The 27974-nt window shown below is 46.1% G+C and overlaps 3 protein-coding genes across 4 annotated transcripts in view; all 3 read right to left on the bottom strand.

Annotated features, from left to right (window-relative positions):
- prr12b (proline rich 12b) overlaps positions 1-13869 on the bottom strand; it is a 33156-nt gene extending 19287 nt beyond the window's left edge. Inside the window, exons 1-4 of the mRNA XM_047328202.1 lie at positions 13638-13869; positions 9146-9303; positions 6331-6492; positions 1601-6087 (exon numbers count right to left, since the gene is read on the bottom strand). Coding sequence (XP_047184158.1) covers positions 1601-6087; positions 6331-6492; positions 9146-9303; positions 13638-13720 — 4890 coding nt within the window. The 5' untranslated portion in view covers positions 13721-13869. The remainder of the gene's footprint in view (positions 1-1600; positions 6088-6330; positions 6493-9145; positions 9304-13637) is intronic.
- Positions 13870-14493: 624 nt separating this feature from the next.
- prrg2 (proline rich Gla (G-carboxyglutamic acid) 2) lies at positions 14494-18910 on the bottom strand. Of its 2 annotated transcripts, none has more exons than XM_035615045.2 (7): positions 18741-18910; positions 18469-18565; positions 17499-17671; positions 17001-17034; positions 16256-16388; positions 15450-15593; positions 14494-14856 (listed from the first exon to the last, which is right to left on the bottom strand). In XM_035615045.2, exons 2-7 carry the CDS (start codon positions 18551-18553, stop codon positions 14814-14816), a joined length of 612 nt encoding a protein of 203 aa, XP_035470938.1. In that variant the 5' UTR covers positions 18554-18565; positions 18741-18910; the 3' UTR covers positions 14494-14813. The 2 variants fall into 2 exon arrangements, with proteins under 2 accessions (XP_035470938.1, XP_035470939.1); XM_035615046.2 differs by having other exon boundaries at positions 17499-17668; positions 18741-18907.
- Positions 18911-20895: 1985 nt separating this feature from the next.
- rras (RAS related) lies at positions 20896-27769 on the bottom strand. Its single transcript, XM_035615044.2, has 6 exons — positions 27248-27769; positions 24962-25049; positions 23699-23801; positions 22149-22257; positions 21864-21982; positions 20896-21535 (listed from the first exon to the last, which is right to left on the bottom strand). Exons 1-6 carry the CDS (start codon positions 27332-27334, stop codon positions 21448-21450), a joined length of 594 nt encoding a protein of 197 aa, XP_035470937.1. The 5' UTR covers positions 27335-27769; the 3' UTR covers positions 20896-21447.
- Between the last annotated feature and the right edge of the window lie 205 nt (positions 27770-27974).

The following is a 27974-nucleotide window of genomic DNA, read 5'->3' as shown; positions in this document are numbered from 1 at the left end:
GGATTTCTTCCTGCCTTTGTCCCGTTTCCTGCCCTTGTAATCGTCTGCACCTGTCCCTTTCCTTGTATTCCACCTATGTTCAATCATCCCTGCCTCCCTTGTGAATTTAGTCTTTGTGCTCCCAGTCCTCTGTGTCAGTTCGTCCTTTCTGTTCAATTTTTGCTTGCAATGTGTTCTGCATTGTGTTGTGCCCTGGTGATGTCTCCTGCTCCGTTTTGCACTCCTGTTATATCTCCTGTTTGGTTCAGCCTTACCTCCTGTTTGTTGTGTTTCCCTGGATGGATTACTTTAGATAGATTTTATAATTTACATTCAAAGACTGTAATTCTGTTTTTATTTACCAATTTTTTAAATACACTGCTTTGCCGAACCTTACACAACCACTACTGCACAGACTCTGGGTCCAGATTACATCACCAGCAGCCATATCTGGGACATTTTGCAAGGACGTCAGATCCGATCACAAGTGGTCACTCATAAGTGAGAGTGAATGGTTGTTTGTCTCTATATGTTGGTCCTACAATGCATTGGTGTAGGCCTCTCACCCAATGTCAGCTGGGAATCGACTCCAGCCCCCTCGCGAACCCTTAAAGGATAAGGCGATATAGATAATGGATGGATGGATGTCTGATGATGATCTAACTATTATGAGCAGAAGCTGAAGTAATGTCAGACTGTTTCTGCTGCTAAAGTAGAGAGGGGATGAGAGAAGCAATTGATGTCTGATGAGGTCAATCAGACTGAATTGTTCATTCATAATCATGGGAAATGGGATTGTGTGTGGATCATTTTTCTAATAAAAGATATAGCATTTAGTTTTGATCAATCTTTATCGTCACACAGTCTCCTCATATTTTTCTGAGCTGCAGTGATAGTAGTTCAGTAGGTGGGCTGCCTTGATCTGTTATTACGAACTTAACCGTCTCTGGAGCAGGTTCCCATGTCGACTCACCCCGGTAAGAAGTGAACCAGCTTAGTAGAACAGTAAACACAGCGTTAAAACTTAAATAATCTTGATCACTGCAAATCCTGTTTTATAGTACGTGGTCTTGGGTGCTTCGGATCACCGAAGACAAATGTTTATAGCAGCTGTGAACAGGGCCTAATGGTAACCTAAGCTGTTATCGGTGGTCCACATGGTATGTATAAATATATATATAAAGACATCAATGAGTCACTTTATATCATAGATTATAATTCCATGAATTACCAAACATGCATGTTGTAACTCGAAGCTGCCCTCATTACTGAATGATTAGGAAGTCAGTTTTGGCTTCATTGCAACATGAAATTAGTGCACAAATCTGAAAAATGACCAACTGTGAATCAAAAAGTATGCCACTGTAGCCACATTCTTTCTCTGAACAAGTAATTTCCATTGTAATAGTCGATTAAGCATGCTGCCAATTGTTAAACATTGAGACACAATCTGTGGCCTACTAAAAAGGTTGTAAAGCTTCAGTTGGAGAGAAACATTTTGAAAGACAACAACAATCTCTTGGGTTGTGTTATCTTAGTTCAGAGCTAAAAGTCAAGTTAACCAGAAAAAATTACATAAAAAACCTGACATATCTTTATCTCCTCTTTTGTCACCTATTACCTTGATAGGTCTGACTGGATCCTGGTGACACTGCTGGGATGGTTGATGTTGATGTTGATGATGATGCGGTTGGTGTTGAGGACAGGACACATGTTGCTGCTGGAGATGCAGGTGATGTTGTTGTGGCTGTTGCAGTGCTTGGTGGTGGTCTTCCTGCTGTCTCTGATGTTGGTGTGGATTCTGTTGGAGATGCTGCTGTTGGCTGAACTGTTGATACTGCTGCTGATGATATGGGAGGCTTTGTGTTTTTATATCTGGGTGCATTTCTACAAGCCCTTCTTCCCGCTTGCCTCTCCCTCGACCACGCCCACGACCCCGCTTACTTTCTCCTGCCACTGATCCCATCAGCCCCTTACAGTAAGGAGGTTCTGGAAGTGGACGTATACGTGGTCTACCTCGTGGGCGAGGAGGGCCTTCACGTTTTGGTTTTGTTGGTTTCCTGCCTCTTTTCTTGGGGCCATCGTGGGGAAGGAGTTGTGGAGGGTTTCCAAGGGCAGAGTAGCTGGTGGGGTGGCAGAAGTCCAAGTCACTCATTAGTGGACTGAGTCCACCAACTCTTGGAGCCCCACCAGCCTTCCGACAACTGGAAACCAAATCAGGTAGCAGGTCAGGAAGGCGTCGACTGTTGAGGCGAATATCAGCTGGAACATCAGCTTTATCCTCATCATCCTCAAATTCATACTCCTGCGCATAGTTTTTCTTTGTTTGAGGTTGTGGCTCGCGCCGTTGTTTGAGCAAGTGAAATGAGCTGGTCTTCAGGAGTTTCTTGGGTCGAGTAGAACAGAAGATAGGTGATGTCAGACCAGCAGTGCTTGAATTTCTACCCACTCCCATCATCTTGTTCACCGTGCTATCCCCTTGAACTGCTGAGTTCAATCCAATAGTGGGAGTTTGGGAGTGGATGAGGCCAAGCTGGTCAGTATTCACAGTAGAGGGAAGCTCATGGGTCTTCATAGAGTCATGGTCTAAGTGCAGATTGCCATTTCCTGTTTCTGGAACGTTGTGGCTGTACTGCCCATATCCTTGATCACTATGATGACCAACCATATCATAGCCCTCTCCAGCACCTCCTGTTTTTAAGGCATCTATACCCTCTTGCCCATGTCTATGGCCCTGTGTAAGGCTTTCTTGGGCAGCCTGTCCTGCCCCAGAAACACAGCTTGACTTGTAATCAGTTGAACAAAACATGTCCTCCATCTCCGGAAAGAAAGAGCGGTCTTCATCATTTAAGAGAGAGTCTGGAAAGCAGACAGGTGTCAGAGGAGCAAACCTCTGCTGCTGAGCTTGATTGTGTCTTACTTTACACTCTGGGTTCACTGTTTCAAACTGGTGCTGTTTGAGCTGATCTAACTGGGAGTGTGACAGCTGGGTCTCAGGCGCTCTCCTTTGGGACTGTTGCTGTTGCTGGGTAGTCCCCATATTTGCTGCCATCCGGTGGGAGTGTGGGTGGGCTAACTGAGAGTGTGACAGCTGATGGTGAGCATGTGCTTGCTGTTGGTGGTGGCCATGGGGGTGGGCATGAGCCTGAGGCTGGTTGAGGTGATGCAGGTGTGACGATGTGGACAAGCCCAAATCCGGTTCAGAGAGGAAGTCATGGAGATCTGAGGCTGGTTGTTGGGGAAGGTGGTGAGGTGTATGTCTGTGCTGCTGTCTATGTATGTCGCCAGTAACTCCCTCCCCTCCAGTAACCGTCACCCCAATTCTTTCCAGAGCTCCTCCATTGTCTCTGCTTTTCGCCTGAGAAAGAGATTGATCTAGCATGTCTAACGGAGACACTGAGGTCTGACTCGCTTGGGTTTGATCTCTTGGCTGGGCTCCAATGCTATAGTGGGAATCTATACCCTGGGTCTGGAGTTGGAGTTGCAACTGTGAGGACTGGTTCTGTGAATGGGATTCCACTCCAGCAGGCCCTACTCCTAAAGCTGACCCCATCATGGCCTGCTGTCTTAAAGGATGTTGCTGTCGAGGGGCTTGCTGGGGATCCATCTTGTTGTGGGTAGTATGGGAGAGCACAGATTGCAGCATCTCAGTTTGATCGGGGGGTGAATCCATCAGAGAGAGAGGGACCTGGCTTTGTCGAGTCTGCTGAACATCTGTTGTGTTACACAAGTATGCATTATCATTTGCATCTGAAATCTTCTTCAGCTCCATGTGCGGCTGGCTGTGTGAGTGGGAATGGGGATGACTATGCTGAGAATGTTGAGTATGCTGTGTGTGTTGAGTGTGCTGGGGGATTTGTGAATGCTGAGGGTGTTGTGTGTGTGGGGACACATGTGAAGTGTGATGAGAATGCTGGGAGTGTGTTTGCTGTGTGTAGGGGTCCCCTCTTCCATAATGGTTTACAGAGCCCATGGAGTCATGCTGTTGTTGATGAGAGTGGGTAGTATGTGAGTTAGAAAGAGAGTCAGTAACCTCTCCTATCCCTCCAGCAGTGGACTTTGATATGGTTAACTCTGACTTGGTTTGCTGCCGTTTCTTCTGTGATATTTCCAACTGACTGTTTAAGCCACTTGCTGCGTCAACAGTTGTTGTTCCGGGACCTGAACTGTTGGTAGTGTTATTGGTACGAATGACACTCTGAAGATGGTAACGCTCTTCTGAGATCTTGTTAATGCCAAAGGCCATCCCCTTGCCTTCCCCATCTCTAGCCTCTGGGAGAGGCTGGGGGAGTTGCTGAGATGATGGATGATGCTGGGAAGGATGGGAAGTACTTCCCTGGGCATTAAGTAAGTGATGGATGAGGAAATCATCGTCATCATCATCATCATCCTCATCTTGAGATTGCCGAACTCCCAGGACATTTGTCTCTGTTTTTGGCTTGGGTGGTGATGCATGGTAGGACTTGCTCTGCGCTCGCCCTGTGTCATGGAAACCTTGTGGTGAGGACATAAAAGCAGGGGATAGGATGGAGGACAAATATTTGTTGGCCCCTGTGCTTCCAGGGGACCGTGCAGGGTGATCAGCAGCAGGAGAGTTCAATCCAGGGCGACTGATAGTAGAACTGATGGAGGGTGAGGGACTAGACTCAGGCAGGTGGTAAGAGCTGCTGTTTCCAGTGACAACATTAGCAGTCCCACTCCCTGATCGTACAGATCCAAGTCCACTACCAAGTGCTGGAGCTCCCGATACAGGTCCAGTTCCTGCTGATTCTCCTGCACTCCCATACCTTAGGGGCGGACTGCCTGCTCTTCTGAGAGAAGCTGAGCCAAAGCTTGAATCCCCAAAGAGTATCTCTGCAGAAAACGAGTGTCCTCCTGTGCCTATACCAGTGAAGGCCTTCCCTCCAGTTCCACCTGTCCCAGAGCTCAGGTCCTGGGCATGAGGTGAGTTGAAGCCTCCATAAGACTGGGCAATGTGTGCAGATGGAGGCTGGTTGGGAGAGTAGGACTGGGCATGTTGCTGAGGAGGGGTCTGGTCTGGTAGGCCTGCGCTAGTGTTGGCCACAGATGGAGAGCCATACGAGGAGAGGCATTGTTTTTGTGTTGACTGTTGAACAAGAGTGGAGGACACCACTGGTAGAGGTGGTGGTGCTGGGACTGACTGAGGTGGGGGTTGCTGACGAGAGGGAGCAGACAAGGAGGCAGTGCTTGCCTTGGTGCTAGAGGAGGATGAAGAAGAAGTGGAGGAGGCAGATGGTGGAGTGTGTGGGGTACGAGAGGAGGATGATACTGAACCTGAAGAGGAGTAGCCACTACTGGAGCTGGAATTTTTGGCTCCTTTGGTGCCAGTTGAGGAAGGTGCCGAGGAGCTGGAGGATGAGGATGTATAAGGAGTTTGGATGATAGGTCGATATGTGTGGGATTCCATCCGTGATGAAGGTTTTGGGTCAGAGGATGGGCTCTGCTCCCCCTGGGGACTGCATGACACTCCAGCATGCCGGTGATGGCTGGCTATCTGCTGGTAGCTAGAACCACCACAGCTGACATATTGCTGCAGGGGGAGCGTTGTGGGGTGGGCAGGGGATGAACGTTGGTAATGCTTGATCACACTGTCCTGCCGGGAAACTGCCCTCTCTGGAGGAGAAGGGGGCTGAGATGGGGCTTCGGGTGGCAGAGCTGGTGTGGAGGAGTGCATGGACGCATTATAGAGCTGGGATGACTGGTTGTGGAGCTGAGAGGATAACAAGTTGAACTGAGGATGGGGCAGGTGGCAATTGGATGAGGAGGCAGGGGCTTGTGTCTGGGTAGAGGCAAGGGAATCCTGGGAGCCCCGGTAGGTGGCACTCTGCGAAGATAGCAAGCGATCATAGCCCAGGCTGGATTGAGAGGGTGTTTTGATGTGCAGCAGGGGATCATGGGGGGATAGCAAGCCATTGGAAGTTGGGCTAAATGTAGGCACATCCTGCAGGGATAGTGAGGGAGTGAAAGATCGTCCAGAGAAGGAGCCTGGATGCTGGTATGCAGAAAGGGCCGAGGAAGAGGGGAAGGAGCTGGAACCTGGGAGTGCCCCTGAAATAAAGAGCTCCGGTGGGGCTGATGTATGCATTGCTAAGGGAAACAACATTACATGGACATTGTTGGTCACTACTCAAATTTAATAAATTTACAAAGTCATGTAATAAAAAGGACCAGTTTAAGACTAAAAACTTGAATGAAATAAATGCTATCTTGTGAAACACTTGCTCGTTTGCAGAATTAAATTAGTAAATATTACTTAGAAATAATGGTATTTCAACAAATTAGTTTGTTCTTTACTAAAGTGCAACATTCACCACTCAGGCTGACACTCACCGGACTGCCAAGAGGGAGTGCGAAACTGGGAGAGGAGGGAAGAAGCAGAGGGGGCATGCTGTGGACCCCGGGACTCCAGAGCTGAAATTAGATTCATGACGGACGGGTCAGGACCGGAGGGGCTGGCATGGTGGAGGCTGGCATCAAACAGCCCTGACAGGCCTAGCAAAAAACCACAACCTTCACTTAATTAACATAAATCGTATTATGATCATATCGTCCCTAATACATTACATTACATTCATTGCTTATGATAAGTGCATTAAACGATGAAGATATTACCCCAAAAATGTGTGCAACAATTCAAAAGAGTGCATAAACATTTATCAAACAGGCAAAAACAGCTTCAATTGCTCATTTTAGATTTCTTTTATTTTTATTTTATTTTTTTCTAAATAAATTCAAGGGCTAAGGTAAAGTCTGAACAGGTGAGTGTGTAGTGTGAACAGGTGAGTTTTCAGTCTGCGACGGAAGCACTGAAGGGTTTATGCTGTCCCAATGTAAATGGGGAGCTCATTCCACCATTGATGAAAGAGGACAGAAAACAGACAAGATTTAGCTGAGTCAGGGAGTAGCAAGCCGTTTGGCAGTAGCAGAGCAAAGTGGAGGGGCTGGGGTGTAAGGTTTGACCACATTCTGGATGTAGGAAGGGCCTGAGACGTGCGCAGCACGGTAGGCTTGTACCAGTGCCTTGAATCAGATTCAAGCCACCACTGGAAGCCAGTGCAGGGTGAGAAGGCGCGGAGTAATGTAGGAGAATTTTGGTCTGTTGAAGACCAACCGGGCCGCTGCATTCTGTAAAACTATACAATTAAAACGTTTTATCTCTTTTTATTGTAATTTTTTTTATTGAGGCATATAACAGAGTCAGAAAGTCTAAGTAGAAACTTTAACTGTGTTGTAAAATAAAATCCGGTCAAGTCAGTTGTTCACCAACCACGAAGGTTGCCGGTTCGATCCCAGCTTCCCTCAGTCTGCATGCAGATCTCTCCTTGGGCAAGACACTATCCTAAATTGCCTTTGGCGACTCTTCCGGCGGTGTATGGATGTGAAAGAAAAAAGTGCGGTAAATAGCAGCGCTGTATTAATTGTGCTGTAAAGCACCTTGAGCTCAATACCACTAGAAGAGTGCTATATAAATACAGACCCAGAGAAACCACCATCCTCCTTTTGAGTAAATTAATTTTGATCCTGCTTCTCTGTACGAGTTATTATTATTATTGTCCTATCTGGACTGGGGCTTTTCTCTCTTCATCATTATGGGTAAATCATTTTCAAAATACAACACTGTAATTATCATAGCTGTTCGAAAAATATGACATAAAAATAAAATATGATATAAGTAATCAAACTATACTCCATTTGTATCCACTTCAACCAACTGTTGGGCTTATTGGAGAAAATGCAAAAAGGTCCACCTGGAAACACTGCAAGAGCACAAGCTGTGCTCACTGTGTCATTGTTGCTCAAATCAATTGAATCAAATTTGTTTCATACCTCTATGCTTCACAACAATTTCATCATAGTCAACATAGAGATATATAGAGAGTTCCTGGTTTTTGTCCTGACAAGCAGTGTGAATTGTAGGACTATGGGTTAAACTGTATTTATAGCACTTTATAAGTCACATTCACGCATTTACACACGCATATTCATACAGTGCTTTTTCTGTCACATGCATGCACTGCCGGCGCAGCTTGCAGAGGGAATTTGGGGTTTAGTTTCTTGCCCACGGACACATCGGAATGCAGACAGGGAAAGCAGGCATCAAACCCCATTTTCTGGTTAGTGGATGACCCTCTCCTCCTCCTGAGCCAGCATAACACATATTTTATGTGTTCTTCAATAAGCCCTCTGGGTTTGGAGAGATTTTTCCAAATCCGTTTTCATAACCTTATTGTATCCTTACAGTTTTGGTGGGATATCATACTTAAAAGATCTTTACGTTTTTTGTGCCATTGCTTCATTATAGAGCTGTGTGCACCGCTCTTTGCCCTGCTGTCACTGGTGTTTACGGTCCTCGGCAGGCAAGCAAAATATAGCATAAACTCGGTAGATGCCAGGCAGAAAGACATAAGCATACTGTGTGCATGTACCTCAATAATCTTGTTTCCTTTCACCCGACCAAAACCTAACTTCAATATTTTGTAATAATGCCATTTCATAATGATGTCATTATGACATTATTTATATACCACAATGACAAATGATTGATTAAACTGAGTAGGCTATAGATCATGTCTCTAATCTTATTTGTTGAAAAAGTTAATGCATTTCAACTTTTTTTTTTACTTTTAACTGGTGTAATAATGAAATATTTCATACCAGATGAACATAAATTATTTCCTATCTATATAAGCTTTAGAGTTTATTTAGAGGATTAACATAATTAAAAAATGGATTAATTTATCCATCCATCCATCGTCTACCCCTTTATCCATTTAAGGGTCGCGGGGGGGCTGGAGCCAATCCCAGCTGACATTGGGCGAGAGGCGGGGTTCACCCTGGACAGGTCGCCAGCCTATCACAGGGCCTGCATTAATCTATGCCTGATGTAATTTTCTGACTTTATTGAGGCTTCTTCAAGACATGACTTAATATAAGTAATAATTTTCTGATCAATATAAGCTTTAGATTGTCTCTTTAGCCCTAATCAGGTAAAAATTGTAAATCTCAAAGCCGCACTGTGGAAATAAACACATCTGATTGAAACATAAATATGCTTAAATTTGAGAGTCTGACAAAATCACTTATGGACTGTATGAAATATAGAAGGTTACATTTTTTACAGATATACCATCCAATGAATCCTTACCAAGTGTGCGTCCAGCAGGACCCCAGGCCCCGGCCTGTCTGGAGCTTCCTGGGTGGTGGTTCGCTGCATAGCCCTGGAGGGGGTGAGGGGTGCCATAGGCTTGCCTGTGGAACAGCTCTGAATCCGGGTGGGAGGACCTGGAGCTCCCATACACGAGGCTGAGAACACACATTATTAGGTTTGACTTTTGTAAAGACCCTAATTTACAACAGTCATGTGTCGTACACGGGACAGGTCAGCCTGTTGGCCATACAGCTTAGTTTGTTCAAGCAACTGTTTAGAGCATCCACATCATACTTTTACTGACATACACACATTCCAATACAAGACTCTCCTCTCCTTACTGTTACATCTTTTGCACTAGCAGTTATGTATCCTTTAATTTATCTGGCGTCTCGTGTGTCTGTGTGTGCTGGCTGTTATTTCAATCATAATTTGGTTAATAAAACCAAAAACTTTACTCTACTTTATGTAAAGTGCCCTGAGATAATGTAATGTTGTGATTTGGCACTACACAAATAAAAATGTAATTGAATTCTCCCCTTCCAGATCCAAAAGATCAGGTGAGGTCTTTAATTCCTCCTATCAAACCATCCTCGACACAGAATATGCAACCACAAGTCAAGTCTCAGTCATGGTTTGATGACACCAACAGAATACGTATAAGGCTGTAGAAGGGCAAAAAAAAAAGTGGAAGACGGATAAAATTCAAGTATCACATGAGATTTAAAAATATTCCCTGACGGATTTTTTTCAAGAGGTTAAGTCTGATATAGCTAGGGGATAAAAGATATTTAGCAGACCTGATAGCGAAACACAGCCACCAATCAAGGATTCTTTTCAACCAGACCAGTGGTGCCCTAGTGGTTGCTTCTCCGAAGCACACAACTACCCAAACAAAAAATCTTCCTGCCCCACCACCAAACTGAACTTGAAAACTGTCCTCCTACTGTCCTGACCCTCATCCTTCCCTGTTCCTAGAAGGGGTAATTGAGAGTATGGGTCCCCCCCCCCCATTCTGTCAGTTATAAATAACAATATTTCTGATGTTTTCAGTCTGGTTTCTCAACACTGGTCACAAATGACTTACTGCTGTCTGCTGATATTTAAGACTGTGTAACATTAAAGATGTCAGCAGCCTTTGATACAGAAGACCACCACATTACTTAGGCAATCAAATGGTTCACATCCTTACTAGAAAGAAGAAGCTTTTCAGTTTCTTTTGTTGGATCATTGTTTATCCCTTACCCCCGTCTTGCATGTTGTAACACAAGTAATGGAGTTAAGCTGTATTTTATTATCACATTATGAAAAAGCATAGCGTAAAAGAGTGTCCTATCACTGTTATGCGGATGACACAGTCACCTCCCTTTGAGACATGGCGCACCGGATGCAGCAGGTGCCCCGAGCGCATTGATTTGCTAAATATTAACTAAAACCAGACCGAAATGTTTATTTTTGGATGTTGACATGTGTACATGTGTACTCTATATACTCTGTGTAAGTAAAGCACATAGCTGCCGTTGGATGTTATTTATCATGATTTGAAATATGTGCAAATTGGAGCTGCTGAAAAAAAAGGCATCCTAAGATGAAGACCATAAAGATGGCCAAAACAAAAACAGCCTTCAACACAAAATAAGGACTCGTCACTACTGGGGAAGCTAATGCTCCAACCCCCTACGTGTGTGGTAAAATGCAATCAAATAAGGCTACAAAGTCAAAGTTACAACACTTGGAGACCAAAAATTCTGCTCCTAAAGAAAAAGCTAGGTAAAAATTTTGAGAGGCGACGAGCAGAACAAGACGATACAAGGTATATGATAAAGTTCACAACCTCACCCTTGAACAATAAAGGTTTTTCTTTATAAAGTCTCTTCTCTTTATTAATCACTGAGTCATCTGGCAAGTTGTTATGGAACACCTCAACTATATGTTGATATGCCAATTCCAATCCTTTGGCAAAGACGTGCCCATTGGATGCAATTTAAGTGTATGGACATCCTGCCATGCTGCAAGTACATGTCATGTTGGAGCTACTGTGGCAGATCGACTGTACCATTTCCCACTGACAGCATGACTGAAATTAAATATCAACATGTTGTCCCAAAAAATTTAATGTCATTGATCATTGGTTGTTACACTCTATCTTGAAGTTTTCCAAGGGAAAAAAATATATATTATTCTGTTACATCTATCACCTGTAAATCGTCTTTCTCCAAATTTTCAGTGTATTTTTAAAATGACAATTTTGATGTATAATATAATATATAATACTGAGGTCAGGCCAATAAAGAAGTCCCTCTAGCTCAAAGATGTATAGGGACTTTATGCATACTAATAGGGAGGACTGGCACACAATATATAGAGAGCTTGGGAGAATAAACATGTATGTGATTAAATGAGAAAGACAAACTTGGATTTAATGTTGGGTCAGGAATCTTATCAGGGGCGTGTTTAGCCTGATTTTTAGGGGTGCTACATACGAAGTGCCCCAAAGCCAAATTGCTATCAAAGTTCACCAGATTGATGGATTTAACTTTAAAATGTAAATTTTTTTCTTGTGTGGGGGGGGGGGGGCATGCCCCGGACCCCACTAAAGGGTCTGATGTCCACCCCCCATAGCCTCTCAAAACTGAATGGGAGACACTGATATTACACGCAAGGTGTTACCGTCTGTATGTGTATCTTGATAGTCCAAAATTGTTTGAAAATCTTTTTTTTACATTGGGTGCACATTACCCCTAAAGCTCTGATCCTAGAATCGTCCATGAAAATCCTTACTCTCCTCCTGTCGTTCCCTCCTAAGCCACTTGAAACTTTTGTCAAGTATAACATCATTCTGTCGGCACCAGCCTTCTGTGTTTACTGCTTCGAGGTTGTCTTCATCAAGCTCTAGAACCATATTCAGTATCCTCATGTCCAGACAGCGGAAACAGAACATGGTTCACACAGTGACCACGTGCTGATAATCTGCATTAATGGACAAACTGCAAAAGTCAGTCCAACTCCAGCTGCACATTGGGAAGGCGTTCGGCCTCTGAGCGGCTGTCTGAACGGACAGGTGAACCAGACAGGTGAACCCAGGACGGTGAGCCCAGGACGGACAGGTGAACCGGACGAATGAACCCAGGACGGACAGGTGAGCCCAGGACGGACAGGTGAACCAGACAGGTGAACCCAGGACGGTGAGCCCAGGACGGACAGGTGAACCGGACGAATGAACCCAGGACGGACAGGTGAGCCCAGGACGGACAGCTGAACCCAGGATGGACAGGTGAACCGGACGAATGAACCCAGGACGGACAGGTGAGTCCAGGACGGACAGGTGAACCGGACGAATGAACCCAGGACGGACAGGTGAGCCCAGGACGGACAGGTGAACCGGACGAATGAACCCAGGACGGACAGGTGAGCCCAGGACGGACAGGTGATTCCAGGACGGACAGGTGAACCGGACAGGTGAGCCCAGGACGGACAGGTGAGCCCAGGACGGACAGCTGAACCCAGGACGGACAGGTGAGTCCAGGACGGACAGGTGAACCTGACAGGTGAACCCAGGACAGACAGGTGAGCTGTGGATGGACAGGTGAGCCCAGGACGGACTGGAGGACCAAGCTCCCAGAGATGGCTGACGTGGTTGTCAAGGCGACCGCTGACCTGTAGAGAAACTAATACGAGCTAGTTAACAGTGGCGCGGCTCGAGGCCGCTCGCCGTCCCGACGCACGACACCGGGCACGCTGAGGGAAAGGTTCCCCCACCTGAGCACACCGGAGGACAGGCCGGGAGCTCGGGGCCGGAAGTAGCCTGTTAGCTTCCTTCTGTGGCGGAGCCCGGGAGAAGGAAACCTAAAGCCCACGTCATGCGCAGGGGAAGCCCGCGTGTGACAGCCCTCGCTCCCCGCGCCCGCCGCGGGTTCTCTCGTGCGGGTCTGCGGCCGCTCACCTCGTCTCACCCGCTGCGCCGAACAGCTGCGCGTAAAGAGAGCTGCGCCGGTCCGTAGTGTTTTCTCGTGTTTGTCTCGTGCAGGGTCGGTCGGTCCCCCCCCCCCCCCGTCCAGACAGCGAGTACCGGAGCATTCCGCGACTGTCCCCCGTCACATCTGCAGCGGGCTCCGGGGACGATGACGCGCGGGCACCCAGGTGTCATTTGTCATTTTTGGAAATAACCGACTCGGATTCTTGCAACCCATCCCCCTCCGTGTCCCCCCGGTCCTCCGCCTCGGTATCACTGTTAACCTTCCATCGCATTCCACGCATTTCAGAGGACCCCCCCCCCCCCCCATCCATCCCTCACCACCACACTGACAATACGGCGGGCTCTACCTGGCACCGGTGGCCAGGAGGGCAGCACCCTGCAGCCCGGCTGAACGCGGCATTGTTAGAGACCCTGTCCCCCCCCCCCCCCCCCCCCCCCCCCCCCCCTGTCCCCCCGCCGCCCCCCTCCAGCACCGCGGTGCAGCCGCCGGAGGATGTGGCCGCAGGAGCTTACCTCGCCTTGCCCGATCTGTCGTACGTCCATCCCGTCCCGGGCCCCAGGTCTCCGAAGCCTGCCGCGGGGTAGTTCCTCTCCATGAGAGAAAGGGCTGACTGGAGGTGGCCGGGTAGCTAAGGGGGGAGGGGAGGGAGGAATGTGTTTTCTTCTCTCGCTCACTCGCTTCTGTTTTATTCCTCCGCCTTGACGAGCCTGAAGACTGGGAGGAACGGGGTGTGTGTGTGTGTGTGTGTGTGTGTGTGTGTGTGTTGGGGGGGGGGGTCACAGCAGCCAGGAGCACCTCCTCCTCCCTCCTCTCCTCGACATATATTTCACTGTCTATTGTCTCCGTTGTGGAGCGGACGGGGCTGTGGAACAGATGCTGCGCGGTCCTCAGCGGCGACAGACCCGGACAGGGACCTGGAGAGGGACCGGAACAGGGACCCGGACAGGGACCCGCAGAGGGCCCGGGCTCCAACCGCCGCGCCACCGCTGCGCACTCCCTCCGCTCTGACGCTATTTGCGCTCATTTGCGCAAAGACGCCATTTTTTAAGAGGAATGACTGGGCTGGCGTTTATCCTCTCCGTCCTCGCCTCCTTCTCCCTCCTTCTCTCTCACGCACTTACTCACACACACACATGCACATTTGTCATGCATGGAAGACAGTAGAAAGAAAGAGGTGGCCTGGCAACTCAGCCACTGCTGCATTATTGCAAGTGTGATAACAGCACGCACACGCACACACGCACGTTGCAATGCAGCGGTTGCAGCATGTTAGGAGTGTTGTGTGTGCGCACATCCTACACACATCACGCACTTACACTATACTGGTCTGAGAAGTTACAGTGGGTGAATCAAATAACTGGAGCCAGGTTGTTTTTTTAACGTGATTTATTGTATGAAACCATCATTCTCTATGAATTGTATTTTTTTTTCTTCCTTATACCCCGCAAACGTAACGCAGTTGGGTGTGAGGTAAAAGCACAAACACTAGCCCCGCCCTCTTCGCATCTGTAGAGACAGACTAGTGAGCAGCAAATATTTCATCCTGTAATATCTCACTACTGTACTGTAATACTTCATCACATATATATATATATATATATATATATATATATATATATATATATAAACGTGTTAAACCACGAGTTCCCATCACCGAGAAGAAGAGGCTGTGCCTCCGTCAACCCCTCTCATTCATCGTCTCCGGGATCAGCCTGCTCTGATGGCGCCCCCCTGTGGTCAAAGACAGGAAGTGTTCTTAGTTAGTGCATGAGCGTCCAACAATCTGTGCTTTCTTTCCTGGGAAGAGGCTTCAAAAAGAGACAGCTCGGCTAAAGATGAGATAAGCTACTGCAAAGTTTGCTGTGAATTCTAAAAAGAAGGCAGTGTGAACTCCTGCAAACCACAAGAGCCGAGAGAAAAGACACACACATGAACCACAATGCACAGAATCCAACACACACCTGATAAAAGAAAACATGAGCTGAGAAATGCAAAATCAACCTCAACAACAGAAAGTTTGAGAATCTGATTTTGTGTTTCATATGAATATATTTATTCTCGTTATGTGTTGGTATCCTGAATGACCATCCATAAGTTCAGAAGGAGCCAGCCTCGCATCACTGGTTGGTTAAATGTTGGTGAGTTGGGTTTATTCGCTTATTCTAAAGGAAGGGGCTACAGCCATTTATATCATGTTGTGTAAAAATGTGTGTTTGCTGTGCAGATGACGATCAAGTGGAAGGAATCAAATATTCAGGCGCTTCCGTCATATGTAGTTCCGCACTCATATCTTTCTTCTGCCCTGGATTCAGGTCTCCACTTACCCTGAATAAGGTGGCGGTGGAGCGTCATGCACACCACTGCGGTTCAGAGCCTCATTGTAGCTGGGTAGAGCCGGAACAGCGATCCCAGCAAGTGGCACCATCTCTGGGACTGGGCGGCCGTCGGCGGCCATCCTCACTGGAGCTCTGGAGCAGCACACACAGCAGAAGAATTCAACGAACCAATACAGTTGTTCATGTTGAGCAAATCCAGTCTAACGTGAACATGGGTGTTTGGGGATGTGGACAGATTGTGGAGTGTAAAAGTGAATATTGTCTATCAGACGGTGGCGTGAGAGAAAAGGTCAGGGGGTCAGACATCACGATTCATCAGACTCTCAGAGGAGCACGGAATGCAAAACGATGGTCATGTAACCAGTAAAACCAGTAGCTGCACAGAAGCTTTTTGTAAAGGTGAAATGTTTGTTTCTCAGGCAATTTAAGAAATGTGATATTGAACGGATGAATCACTTTGAATATAGAGGATTTCATCGGATAGAAGAATGTGGCATGTTTCTTAACTGAGGATATGACAACTTCTCATTTCAGCAACAGAATCAATAAAGTCTTAAATGTAAAAATTATGAATTTACTTTACTTTACTGATTTGACACGTATGGCCAAAGTGGCTTATAACGGAGGGACAACACTATGGCTTCAGTTGTCTACAGTAAGAGGTATGAACTGGTGCGGATTGTCCCGTTGTTCACTGACTGTTTTCTTACGATACCACTTCGACAGTAAAAGGTAGAATAAGGTCGAATATATCATTCGATGATGAATAACGTTCCACTTGTGGGTGAACTTACTGGGCCGGCGTCCGCCCATCTTTGTTCTTGGCTTTGTAGCAGTAGATTCCCAGCACAGTGGCAATGACGGCACACACCAAGACAGCTATGACCCCGGCCCCCAGGCCCGACACGTCCAATCCGGTAGTATGCTCTTCAAACACAGACATCATAAAACAACAATAAACAATAAAACAAACAAAAGTCCGCTTCTTAAATTGTTTTCCTACCAGCCAGTCACTTATCACTACATCTAGTACAGTACAGTACATTTTGGGGATTTTCTAAATGACCAAAGATACACTAACTTCACTCAGTGATTGGTCAGTGGACCGATAACCAAGCAGATTCAACAGATGAGTCATGAAATCATCAGAATTAAATGGAATAGTTCAAAAATTCAGATGATTCCAGAGCTTTCGGGCCACAAGGAGCCTTAAAGTAAACCAGTCAAATCTTAAAACCAGTCCGCAAACAGATTGGGAGCCAGTGTGAAGAGGCTGAAACAGCAGTGATGCGACCACGTCTCTGGGTTGTGGCTATTAGAAGAACACTTTGGAGTTGCTCAATAGATATATGGCTGAGGCAGATACAAAAGCTGTTTCAACAGACAAATGTAATGAGATCGTGTCATATCGGAAAGTCTCCGGAAATAGATCGTGGTTTTGAAATATTTCTGAGATGCTAAAAACATGATTATGAACGATATAGAATATATTGTTCTAAACGAGCCATTCATGGATGATATTAATTCTTTGAGCATTACCATGACTGTTGACGTATTCTGCCCAGAACTTTGCCTAAAATGAAAAAGAAAAGAAAATTTAATCATGCAGTTTCTTTTGAAAAGAAGAAACATAGAACACTATGGACATGCGTGAAGTTCTTCATTCAAGCTGGTCCACAATGTCACACAACAGACAGAAACAGAAAAACTCGTACACACCTTTGCAGTTTTGAAATGAAATAATCCCCTTAAATTATAACTCCCTTCTCGTTGAGTAAACATTGTTTTTGAATACTTCTGAAGCTCGCGCCTTAGGGCTGCGGCCGAGGAGGTAGAGGCGGTCGTCCACCAACCAGAGGGTCGGCGGTTCGACCCCCAGGTGCTCTGACAGTCGTAAATGGGTGGATGTGTCTTGTACCGTAACGTGCACTGAGTGTTCCATAAGACAAGAAAAGTGCTATGATATGACATGATATCCGTGTGAAATGGACCGTCGGGTTCTACGTCGGACGTGCGCCTGCAGAAGAGAGACATCACCGTTTGAGCGTCGTCCTCGTACACCTCTCGGACCTCCTCCTTGTTGCACAGCTCTTCCCAACACTCCCTCTCCAGGTTGCCAGACACCAGCAGCTCAAAGTCCCAGTTGTTGTAGAGCAGCGAGCGGGACAGGAAGGAGGCGGCCGACTGCTCGTCCAGCAACACGGGCTCTGCTGGGGGACACTCGCAGAGTTCATACAACCCCCAGGACTGTTGTTTGAGGATAAAATCGATGTAAGTCTGTACTTGACTTAATCCCCAACTTCCTCCACAGCTAAAAAATACTCCCAAACAAATGCACTATTTCCGCCTGTTCGGCGTATGAGTCCAGCTGTGTGAGGACATGTTAAAAGATTATTAAAAACTGAATCTACAGTCGTTTCAAAGAAATCCCAGTTGGGACTGATGGACTTGGGCTGAGTGCTACAGTCGGACTGACTGAGAATATTGAGAGGTAAACGTATAATAAATATATCATCTCAAGGGTTATGGGACGAGTACGATTTGGAAGTTGTTTCCAGAGTAGAGAAAAGGTGGAATAAAGGTGTTTCTGTTTTGAAAGGACCACGCTGATTGAAATGAGTCCAAAGACAAAGATTGTCTTTGTCTTTTACTCTTTTAGTGTGACACAAAGAGAGGGAGAACAACTTATTTCTATTTTTCATCCTGAAAGTAAGGAGATGAGTACACGAACAACCACACAGAGGATGGAGAGTTGGTGGAAGAACTGCGTCCTGTGACGGTCGCTATGAGAAAGGCTTTTTGGGACGTGCTACATCTGTGTTCCAGCTTCAACAGAGGACCTGCTGGTCACCTTTCCTTCTCGAGTCCTATGATCAGATTTCATGAATGTGAGGCACGCGTCTGACGCCACGGGGTGATGCCAGGTGTGAACGAAAAGAGGCATACAAGCGTACACAAAGACGAGAGCTCTGTTCAGCTGTGAGAGCGGAGGTGTGGTCGACTGTACCTCGAGCGTGCCTGGAGGTGACAGCACAGTGGGCCAGCTGCAGCAGGGACAGCACAGGGATCCAGGCGGCCGACATGGCTGTCATCGAAGCAACCAGCTACGAGGAAAGAGAAAAACAAGGAAGAGCCTCTGTGGGAGAGTAAAAGTGAATATTGTCCATCGGACGGTGGTGTGAGAGAAAAGGTCAGGGGGTCAGAGGACCACGGAATGCAACACGAGGGTCCTGTGAGCAGTAAAACCAGCAGCCTGAAGGAGAGCCCCCTGACACTCACCTGTCCAGCACCCCAGTCCGCTCGGCCTGTCCACGGTTTCCGGGAGGTCAACAGGCTATGTGCTCAGAAACATGAAGGCGTCCGCCGTGACTCCCAACAGACAACCGAGGTGTGTGACGAGACCGTCAGGACACAAAAGTGTTGTGCTGCTTTCTCAGAGAGAAACGTCTAGTCACAAACCTGTTGGACAGCATACCAGCTGGAGGGAGGAACAAGCTCTCTCTGCCTACTCACTGCTCACGGGGTGTGTGTGTGTGTGTGTGTGTGTGTGTGTGTGTGTGTGTGTGTGTGTGTGTGTGTGTTGGGAGCACTACAACACTCTCTATTCATCTCCGAGGCTGCAGTTTGTGGTGATGGACGTTGTAACTTCACAGATGTAAAGACTGTTCCGATGATGTGAATGTACCTGACGTTATCAAGAAATGAACTGTTTTGACTGCAACTGTTAGTTGTTAAAAGAGGGAATTTGTTAGAGACATTTTCTGACACAACAGGAGGATTCAGGATCAGCGACAACTATTTGAAAAAGACATTAAAGATGCAAAGAGGGAAAAAAAAAAAAAGATTCAGACCAAGGTTTGAATGATTTATTTGGCTTTTATTAAATATTAAACTGATGAAATGTATTTCAGGTTGAAAGGTATACATGTGCATTATTATTAAAGTAAAAAAGTAAAAGTGAAATCAAACTGTCCTAAGCATTACAAATGGGAAAGTACTACACGCTTTCTTGTTCAAGTGCACTTGATAAAGACTTTTCTCTCGGTGTGCATCCTCTTGATTTCATCTATTTGTGCAAATAAAGAGCAGAGAAGAAGATGTCACGATGGCGTGTGACCCGCGACACACTGAGCTTTGGATCTCACATGACCGCCCTCATTGGTGGACGAAGACGGCTTGGCTGTCATTGTGTGACCTCTTTAAAGACACGTCAGTTATCATTCTGTTAAACGGCTGTACTCAAGGCCAATGATGAACTTCAGCGTGAAGCACTGTACAGGCTGCGTTGCCTCCGTGGTCGCCGAAAGAAACATCGCAAATGCACACGTCTCTTTGAGACGAGTAAAAAACACAGGGAAAAGAAAAGACGTCGGAACCAGGACGCATGTCAACCCATCACCAGAACAAATAACGCGGCGCTCACATGGACCCTCTTTCCTCCTCATCCAGCTGGAGGAGGATGTTCTCAACAGTCTGCGTTGTTGAGGGGACGCGTGGACAAATGGGGGAGGAGGCAACGAACGGCAGACGCAGGCCACCCCCTACAGATGAACATGTCATATTGACAAACAGACGGTAAAGGACAAATGCGTCCGAAATGGTTTCATGCTCATTTGGTTGTCAAGTGTGTGTATTGACTGGGATTGTTGCAATATCAGAGTTAAAAAAAATGAAAAACGCCACCTAAAAGCGTGGGAGTGGGCTTCATTCTGAAGTCGTTATTGTTACTGAACGTCGGGACAGTTCCTGTTCCTGTCGGAGAGAGGGAGGTACACGACGAAGCTTGTCGCTGTCTGCCCTCTACCTTCAAGAAGGCTGCTCCATCCAACTGCAAACAGTTGGATGACATAACAACCACATCATTGCATCTGTAAGTGTCAGTATTATTTTTGTAATTATAAGTATCAGTCCGGTAGAGATTAAAGCGCCGGTTGTACGACTGTCCTCCCTCTCTCTCTTCTCTCCTACCGTCTCTCCCCTCCCCTCTTCCCTCCCACCTCTCCTCTCTTCCCCATCTCTCTCCTCACCCCAACCGGTCCAGACAGATAACCGCCCACAACTGAGTTTGTGCTGCTCATTGTGGGGTCTGTTGGGTTTTCCCTGTAATATTGTAACATCGACCTCACTATGTAAAGTGCCTTGAGATAATGTATGTCGTGATTCGGCGCTATACTAATAGAATTGAATTGAATGATGGAGTGGGGAGGGTCCGGTCTGAGAAAAGGCAGCCCTGCTGTGCTTCTCTGCAGCTCCCCGCACTTCAGGACTATTAAAAACACCGTTAAGAAACACTTTTTATCCAAAAGCCATGACTGCACTCAACACTTCTTGAATATGCAATTTATGGATGTATCGTGCAGTGGCTGTCTTGTATGTGTGGTATGTTGTGTCTCCTTTAATATATTTTTTATAGTGACTGGCTCTTTTATATCTATTGAACTGTTTTTGCACCGATAGGTCTGCGTCCGATTTCGTTGTACGTGTACAATGACAATAAAGACTCTTCTATTCAATTCCTGAGCAAGCTGAAATGTTAAGACATTTTTTTTTTACACTAGAGACAGAGTATTGGATATAAACTCTTGGTGTGTGCGGTGAGATTTTGTGCTCGTGATGTCCCTGCTGACATCTGTACCTGCAGGACACAGCAGTTTGGTCATTTCTACAACACCTGCCGACGCCCTGATGTTTCTCTTTGTACGCACCGACTCTGTGCCGTAAACTCGTTATGACTGGCGTGTCACAGGTACAGAGCCGACCGCGGTGCTGACTTCCTGTGTCTCACCAGACTCACGCTGCTGCTCATGACACAGGATCCTCTCATGAAAAATAATAGAGCACACTCATTCAAAAGTTGCTTTTGGCAAAGGTGCAAATGAGAGGAAAGATAACGCTGCACCTTGTTATCTCCCCTCTCCTTTCACACACACACACACACACACACACACACACACACACGTGAGAGGGACAGGCTTAGAGGAGGAGCTTAGAGGAGGACACAGGGACAGCCCCCACTCTTCTGTTTTCCCGTGTGGTGCGCTGCAGGAGGAGTACTCTCCATCTCCTGGAACCTCCTGCAGATGAAGAAGAGGAGAAACAGAGAGTGAGAATGAAGAATGAATCTTTCTCAACCTTTGTCGCTGGCTGCAGGGGCTGTGGTGCCTCCCTCTGCACGTCACTTGATCCACTGTTGAGAATCCAAACATTGATTCATGCAGAGATTCTTGGTACTGACAATGAACTAATTTGAGCATTGCCCACTGGAGGGGACATAGTAAACTGAAATGTGTATCATAGAAAAAGTATCATCATTTCTCAGTGTGTGGCCAGAAAATTACAAAAAAATGACACACTGGGGCTTTAAGTGGACTAAAGGACAGTAGATATTTACAAGGATTGTACCTGATGATTTTAACCAATTCCAAAAAGGACTCATCCACGTTGTAGCGATTCTTGGCGGAAGACTCCATATAGTGGATGCCGTTGTCGCTGGCAAAAGCCTGAGCGTCCTCCCTGGAGATCTGCAGAACAAAACGACAAAGGATTTCCAGGTCTGTCCTCCAGTAAGATCCTCCGAGCTTCCACCTGTACATCACTTGGTTGTGGTCTATCATCTGTCCCTGAACTCCGCTACGTTCCAAGAGCAGCCGACGGACACACACAGAGATGTACGAGCGTGTGACTCACCACTCTCTGCTGTTCCAGGTCGGCCTTGTTTCCAACCAGCACAATGGGGAAGTCGTCTCGGTCCTTCACTCTCAGGACCTGAGTGTGGAATTTCTGGACCTCATGGTAGCTGTTGGGAAAACGGAGGGAAGGAATTAGTCAACGCGCACACACGCACGCACTATTTCTCTCTCTCTGACACACATAAACACACACTTGTATTTCTACAGCTGTGAGGACATCATTGACATAATGCATCACCTAGCCCCTAACCTAAAACATTACAAGTAAAAACTGAACCGCAACACCAACCCTAATGTAAACCTGATTCTAACCAATTCAATTAAATCTCATTAGCATAGCGCCAAATCACAGCAAACATCATGTCAAGGCACTTTGCTGAGTGAGGTCGAGACCTCACTCTATTACAGAGAAACACAACAGTTCCCACAATGAGAGATGTGGTCTGCCTCCTGGTTCCAGAGGAGAGGAGCCTGGTGGCTGAAGGCTCCGCCTCCCATTCTACTTTTACAGACTCTGAACCACAAGTAGTCAAGTGATCTATTGGGATAATATGGAACTATGAGCTCTGTAAGATATGATGGAGCTTGATTATTAAGGGCTTTGTAGGTTAGGAGCAGTATTTTGAATTCTATTCTGAATTTTACAGGAACCCAATGCAGAGATTCCAACACTGGAGAAATATGATCTCTTTTTCTAGTTCCTGTCAGAACTCGTGCTGCGGCATTTTGGATTAACTGGAGGCTTTTCACAGACTTGTTGGGGAACAAAGTGATAAATGCATGGACTATTTTTTCAGCATCCTTTTGAGATAGGATGTTTCTAATGTTCTTGATATTGCGCAGGTGAAAGAAGGCTGTCCTAGAGACTTGTTTTATGTGCGAGTCAAAGGACATGTCCTGCTCAAAGGTTTCTTACAGTGGAGCTGGAGGCCAAGGTTATACCATCCAAGGTAACTATATGATCAGATACAATGACCTCGGTTTTGTCTGAATTTAGAAGTAACAAATTATAAGTCATCCAGCCCTTTATGTCTTTAAAACAGTCCTGAAGTTTGTCTACCTGATTAGTTTCATCTGGCTTTATAGATAAATACAACTGGTTATCATAAGCGTAGCACTGGAAATGTATGTGGTGTTTTCTTACAATATTGCCTAAAAGAAGGATATATAAAGTGAAAAGAATCGGTCCCAGCACAGAATCTTGTGGAAGATTTGTTGTTCACGTTCAGAAACTGAAATATCTCTGATAAGAAAGACTTTGACCATTCTAGGGCTGTTCCTTTAATCCCAATAATGTGTTCTTGTCTCTGTAATAGAATCTTGTGATCATTGGTATCAAATGCAGCACTAAGATCTTACATAACCTCACATAACCATAACCCTAAAACAAAGTCTTAAACCCTTGAACACTAACCCACAATCCATAATGTAGATCTAATAGTCAAACAGGTCCTCACAAAGAGAGAAGTACAAGTTAGTTCAAACACACGCACGCACACACACACACGCGCGCGCGCACACACACACACACACACACACACACATTACCTGCCCCTGTCGTTGAGTGCAAACACCAGTAAGAAGCCTTCTCCTGAGCGCATGTACTGCTCCCTCATTGCCCCAAACTCCTCCTGACCTGCTGTATCCAAGACTGACACAAACACAAACACACACAAACAGATGTACTGTATTGAACATACATTGATGCAGTCAAAAAAAACACTAACAGCATTTTCCTGACAAGGTCATTTTTCCAAGTTATATTAATGGCAGTATGTGTAAATATATAACTGGATATAAGAACAACAAGACAACCGCTGTGTTTCCCCTAGCTGTACTAGTTTTTGGAGGGGGGGGGGGGTTAGGGCTCATGAGGGTTTAGTTTCACAAATCACGTTTCAACCACAATCTTTTATACAGGAATGAGGAATAAGGTATATATGAAACACTGAACAGTGTTGACATGTAGTTCTGTACGGTGCTGTATGAGTGGGCAGAGCACAGGGGTTCATCTACAATCATCTGTAGTAAGTTGGTCCTCCCATGTGTTATTGTAAGACAGGAGAGTCCAATCTGAGAGAAACATATCTTCGCAAACAAAGGTAGTTTAGTAGTTTAACAACACTTCCTGTTGGTTGTTGAAGTGCAAACAGTTCCTGTTGAGGACTCCACAGAGCCAGTGAGAGCTGTGGTGCGTCATGACATATGCTGGTCCCACTCCTTCAACCCACCCACAGCACTCACACAACATCTGTGTACACATTGCCCAACACACACCCACACACACACCCACACACACACACACAGCGTAACATACTGTATAACAAGAGTTCCTAATATCACAGTCTTATCAAATCTAAGTGGTTTTGGGAGAAAGTGACTAGCTACATTTTCTGTGGACAAAAGAAGCTTAAACCTCTCCCAACTATATCATTTGGTCTACAGTAATGTTGGTGAAGTCGAGCAGAGAGAAGAGAAAATCCCACAACCCGAATCAGACCTACAGAGCTATAAACCAACACAGACAAACATACAGTGCAGGTAATCTCGGAATGGGTTATCTGATGATTCACATATCACTGTGTGGTGAAACGGCAGAGTGGTGCAACACCATGCAGCCTGGCCCGCCGCTGCAATGCTGTTCAAGTACAAGTCGTTACAAGGCGATGAAGCCTCCAGAGAGAGAAGCCAGCATGTGTCATATCACAGCACAGTGCAACTGCTTTCCAACAAAGAATCTCCACGCACCCTGCAATCACTCCCTCAAACTGTGTGAAGTGTGAATTCATGTCCAGTGTGACGGAGCCTTACTGTCCAGCCGGGTCTCTTTTCCATCCACGGTGCAGATCTTGGTGTAGGAGTCTTCGATGGTGGGATCGTAATCGGACACAAAGTAGGACTGTGGGACACAAGTTTGCATTAAATGACAAGCTTCAGTCGACAGTGGACCAGTGCTTTGTCTCACAGGTCTTTCAAACAAATAGTTGGCCTAGTCTACTGAAGGGTGGCCGTTCGATTCTAATGCTTGAAAAGAAAAAAAACGTGTGGTGCTTCCATTCATCAGTGCTACAAATGTGAATGCTCCACTAACGTCGATTTGTTTCCAGATATGTACCAGTCACCAGTAGAACATAGGTATATTTATTCACAAACTGAACTTAAGTATGCGGGACTGTACTTGTATACTTGTATACACTAAAATACACTACACAGCTACAGTTACTATAGTAACTTTGCAGATGTTACTGACTGTGTGACCTAGTTACTTTTACTTTGGTGATGGATCACTGGAGTACTCCAGCACTGCCTGTAACCAAACTTAAGCCTAAGTACAGTTTCCAAAACTGAGGCCTGGCTTGACAAGAGTCAACTCAGTGGGTTTTCCAGCTTTCATTCTTAATTCCTTCATGAAAAACACATTTTGACTAATGTTAACTTGCATCTGCTGTAAATATAACCTGGCAGAGGCTTTCTAAAGCAATGGCTGCCTGGAGGGGAGAAAGAATAACATTCCAAACTGTGGCCAGCAGAAAAAAGAGAGTATTTGAGATTTGTGATCAATGAGTAAAACAATGAAAGATGATGACATGACGACTTCGTTATACAGCACTCAGAGGAAGCATTTTTTTCAAACGGCCATCTGTAGAAGTAAATGCAGCACAGCCACTACTTGTTGCCCAAGAGTTGAGGACTCCAAGAGTGATGACCAAGAGTCCTCAACTTGGTCATCACCCATCCCCGGATGATCCATATATCCATAATCCATATAGAATCGGCCAAATGCCCTGGGCACCAGCCAATGAAAAAAAAAATATATATATATATTTGGCGGCATGACGTGTTGCATTGGGATGTAAGTTGCATTCAGATTTAACCATAAGTGTGAGGGCTTGTGTGGCATTTGTCAAGTTTTGGTTGGGTCTTCAACTGTAGTCACCCTGGGGCTCCCTAGGTTGTTAATCCGGGTCTGTCATCACCAAGAGGTTAAAGGTGACATATTATGCTCATATTCAGATTCATACTTTTTATTTGTGTTACCACTTAAAAAGGTTTACATGCTTTAATGTTCAGAAAAGGCATCAGTGTTCTCACACTGCCCATTCCTGCAGCTCACCCCCTGTCTAAAACGCCTGGATTTCTTTTAGCCCCACCTCCCGATAAACCCCAGTCTGCTCTGATTGGCCAGCTGGCCCAGTCTGTTGTGATTGGTCAACCGATTTCAAAAAATGTGTAGGAAATGTCATGCCCTGTCACCAGTTAAGTGGAGATTCTCAGATTGGGGTTAGCCCAAAAGAGTCCAACTGTGACATCACAGTGGAAGAGAAATCTGAACCAGTTGTTCAGAGCCAGGCTGTAGGGTTTAGCAAGCTCACAAAAAAACAAAAAGGTCTTTTCTTTCACAGTTTGTGGGCTGGCAGTCTCCACAGATACGCACATTAATCTGCACAAACAACTGAAAAAGAGATTTTTGCATAATGTCACCTTTAAACCTCACTGACTTAGTTATCCACCACAATGACCATCGTGTCTGCCTGCTCCCTTTGGCCAAATCTGTTCCTGTGTAGTTACAGCCCTGCAACGCAACCTCGGACGGTCACTGTGAAGGACCATCCACTGCGAGCGTCTTTGATCGTGCACAGGGAGGATGTGGCAGAATAGGAAAGATTTAAGAGCTTCAGATGTTGTCACTAATGGTCTTACGAATCACTGATAAATGGTTTATCCATCCTTTAAAAATAAAAATAAAACATTAATAAGAACAACTATTTGGGTTGCCAGGTTGTGAAAGTCCTCCCCACACTTGCTTTGTCTTTTCAACTCTTAAATGCCATTAGTAGATCCCTTCTACGGTCTGTATGACCACTGCAAAGTGAACATGGATCCACATGTACAATTAAAGACTGGATTGTTCTCATCAGAATTCTTAATAACACTTGCTCATAAGAAAGCAGATTCACTCAATAAGTTGAGCGATCAGTCCTCAGCCTCAGAGAGGGCTTTTTAAAAATAACATGGCAGGTCTTTTCCTGCTTTGTGAAGCACTAGTAACCGCTGGATCGAGCCCGTTATAACACACATCTGTGCCGAAGTCCGTACCTGGATGAACTGGATGGTCAGGGCGCTCTTGCCCACCCCTCCTCCTCCCACCACCACCAGTTTGAACCTCTCCTCTTCTGCGCTCATTCTGGCCTCGGGCTGGGCCTCAGTCCGCGCTCCGCCGCCCACCACCAGCCACTGGCCACCCGAGCCGCACGGCAGAGGAGTCCGACGGAGCCGGAGCCGGAGCCGGAGCCGTCCAGGCGGAGCGAGACTCCTTCAACGAGCAGCTCCTTTACGCACAAACACAGCCGGGACGCAAAGACGCGCTCGGAGGTTGAGTCGGGCTCCTTGTGTCCTGGGCCTCCAGACTGCTGCTGCTGCTGAGGGCGGGACTGCTTCCTCTTCAAGGAACTTCAGCAAGTTCTCTCTCTCTCTCTCTCTCTCTCTCACACACACACACACACAGATCTCTGAGATCACCCCCGTGCGTCCACGGTGCGCACACCTGGAGCGTTCTTCTTCTCTTCTTCTCTTCTTCTTCTTCTTCTTCTTCTCCTTCTTCTCCTCCACGAAACGACCCCGTGCGCTCGACTTCACCTTAATGTCACTTATTCCTTATTTGGTCATTGGGAGAATCCGTGACGTCAATCCCGTACACGGATGTGAAAGCGGGAGGATTTTTTTTTTTTTTTTTTTTTTTTTTTTTTTCCCTCCCCCAAAACTTCACGCGTTGAATAGGTTGTGTTGCCTTGTTGGTTTTCTAGATATGATGAAGGACAGAGAA

Source organism: Scophthalmus maximus, chromosome 17 (assembly GCF_022379125.1).
Source record: "Scophthalmus maximus strain ysfricsl-2021 chromosome 17, ASM2237912v1, whole genome shotgun sequence".
Taxonomy (NCBI): domain Eukaryota; kingdom Metazoa; phylum Chordata; class Actinopteri; order Pleuronectiformes; family Scophthalmidae; genus Scophthalmus; species Scophthalmus maximus.
This window is presented reverse-complemented; position numbering and strand designations above follow the sequence as displayed.

Excerpts from the sequence above, each read along its gene's own strand:
- rras (XM_035615044.2), bottom strand. The coding sequence starts at position 27,334 with ATGAGCGCAGAAGAGGAGAGGTTCAAACTGGTGGTGGTGGGAGGAGGA. Across the intron at positions 23,802-24,961 it reads AAAAGAGACCCGGCTGGACA|TCTTGGATACAGCAGGTCAG; the intron begins GTAAGGCTCCGT and ends TGTTTGTGTCAG. Across the intron at positions 21,983-22,148 it reads ACCTGGAACAGCAGAGAGTG|ATCTCCAGGGAGGACGCTCA; the intron begins GTGAGTCACACG and ends TTTGTTCTGCAG.
- prrg2 (XM_035615045.2), bottom strand. The coding sequence starts at position 18,553 with ATGACAGCCATGTCGGCCGCCTGGATCCCTGTGCTGTCCCTGCTGCAG. Across the intron at positions 17,035-17,498 it reads ACGAGGACGACGCTCAAACG|GCAAAGTTCTGGGCAGAATA; the intron begins GTGATGTCTCTC and ends TTTTCATTTTAG. Across the intron at positions 14,857-15,449 it reads CCACCGCCACCTTATTCAGG|GGGGGCGCCATCAGAGCAGG; the intron begins GTAAGTGGAGAC and ends CTTTGACCACAG.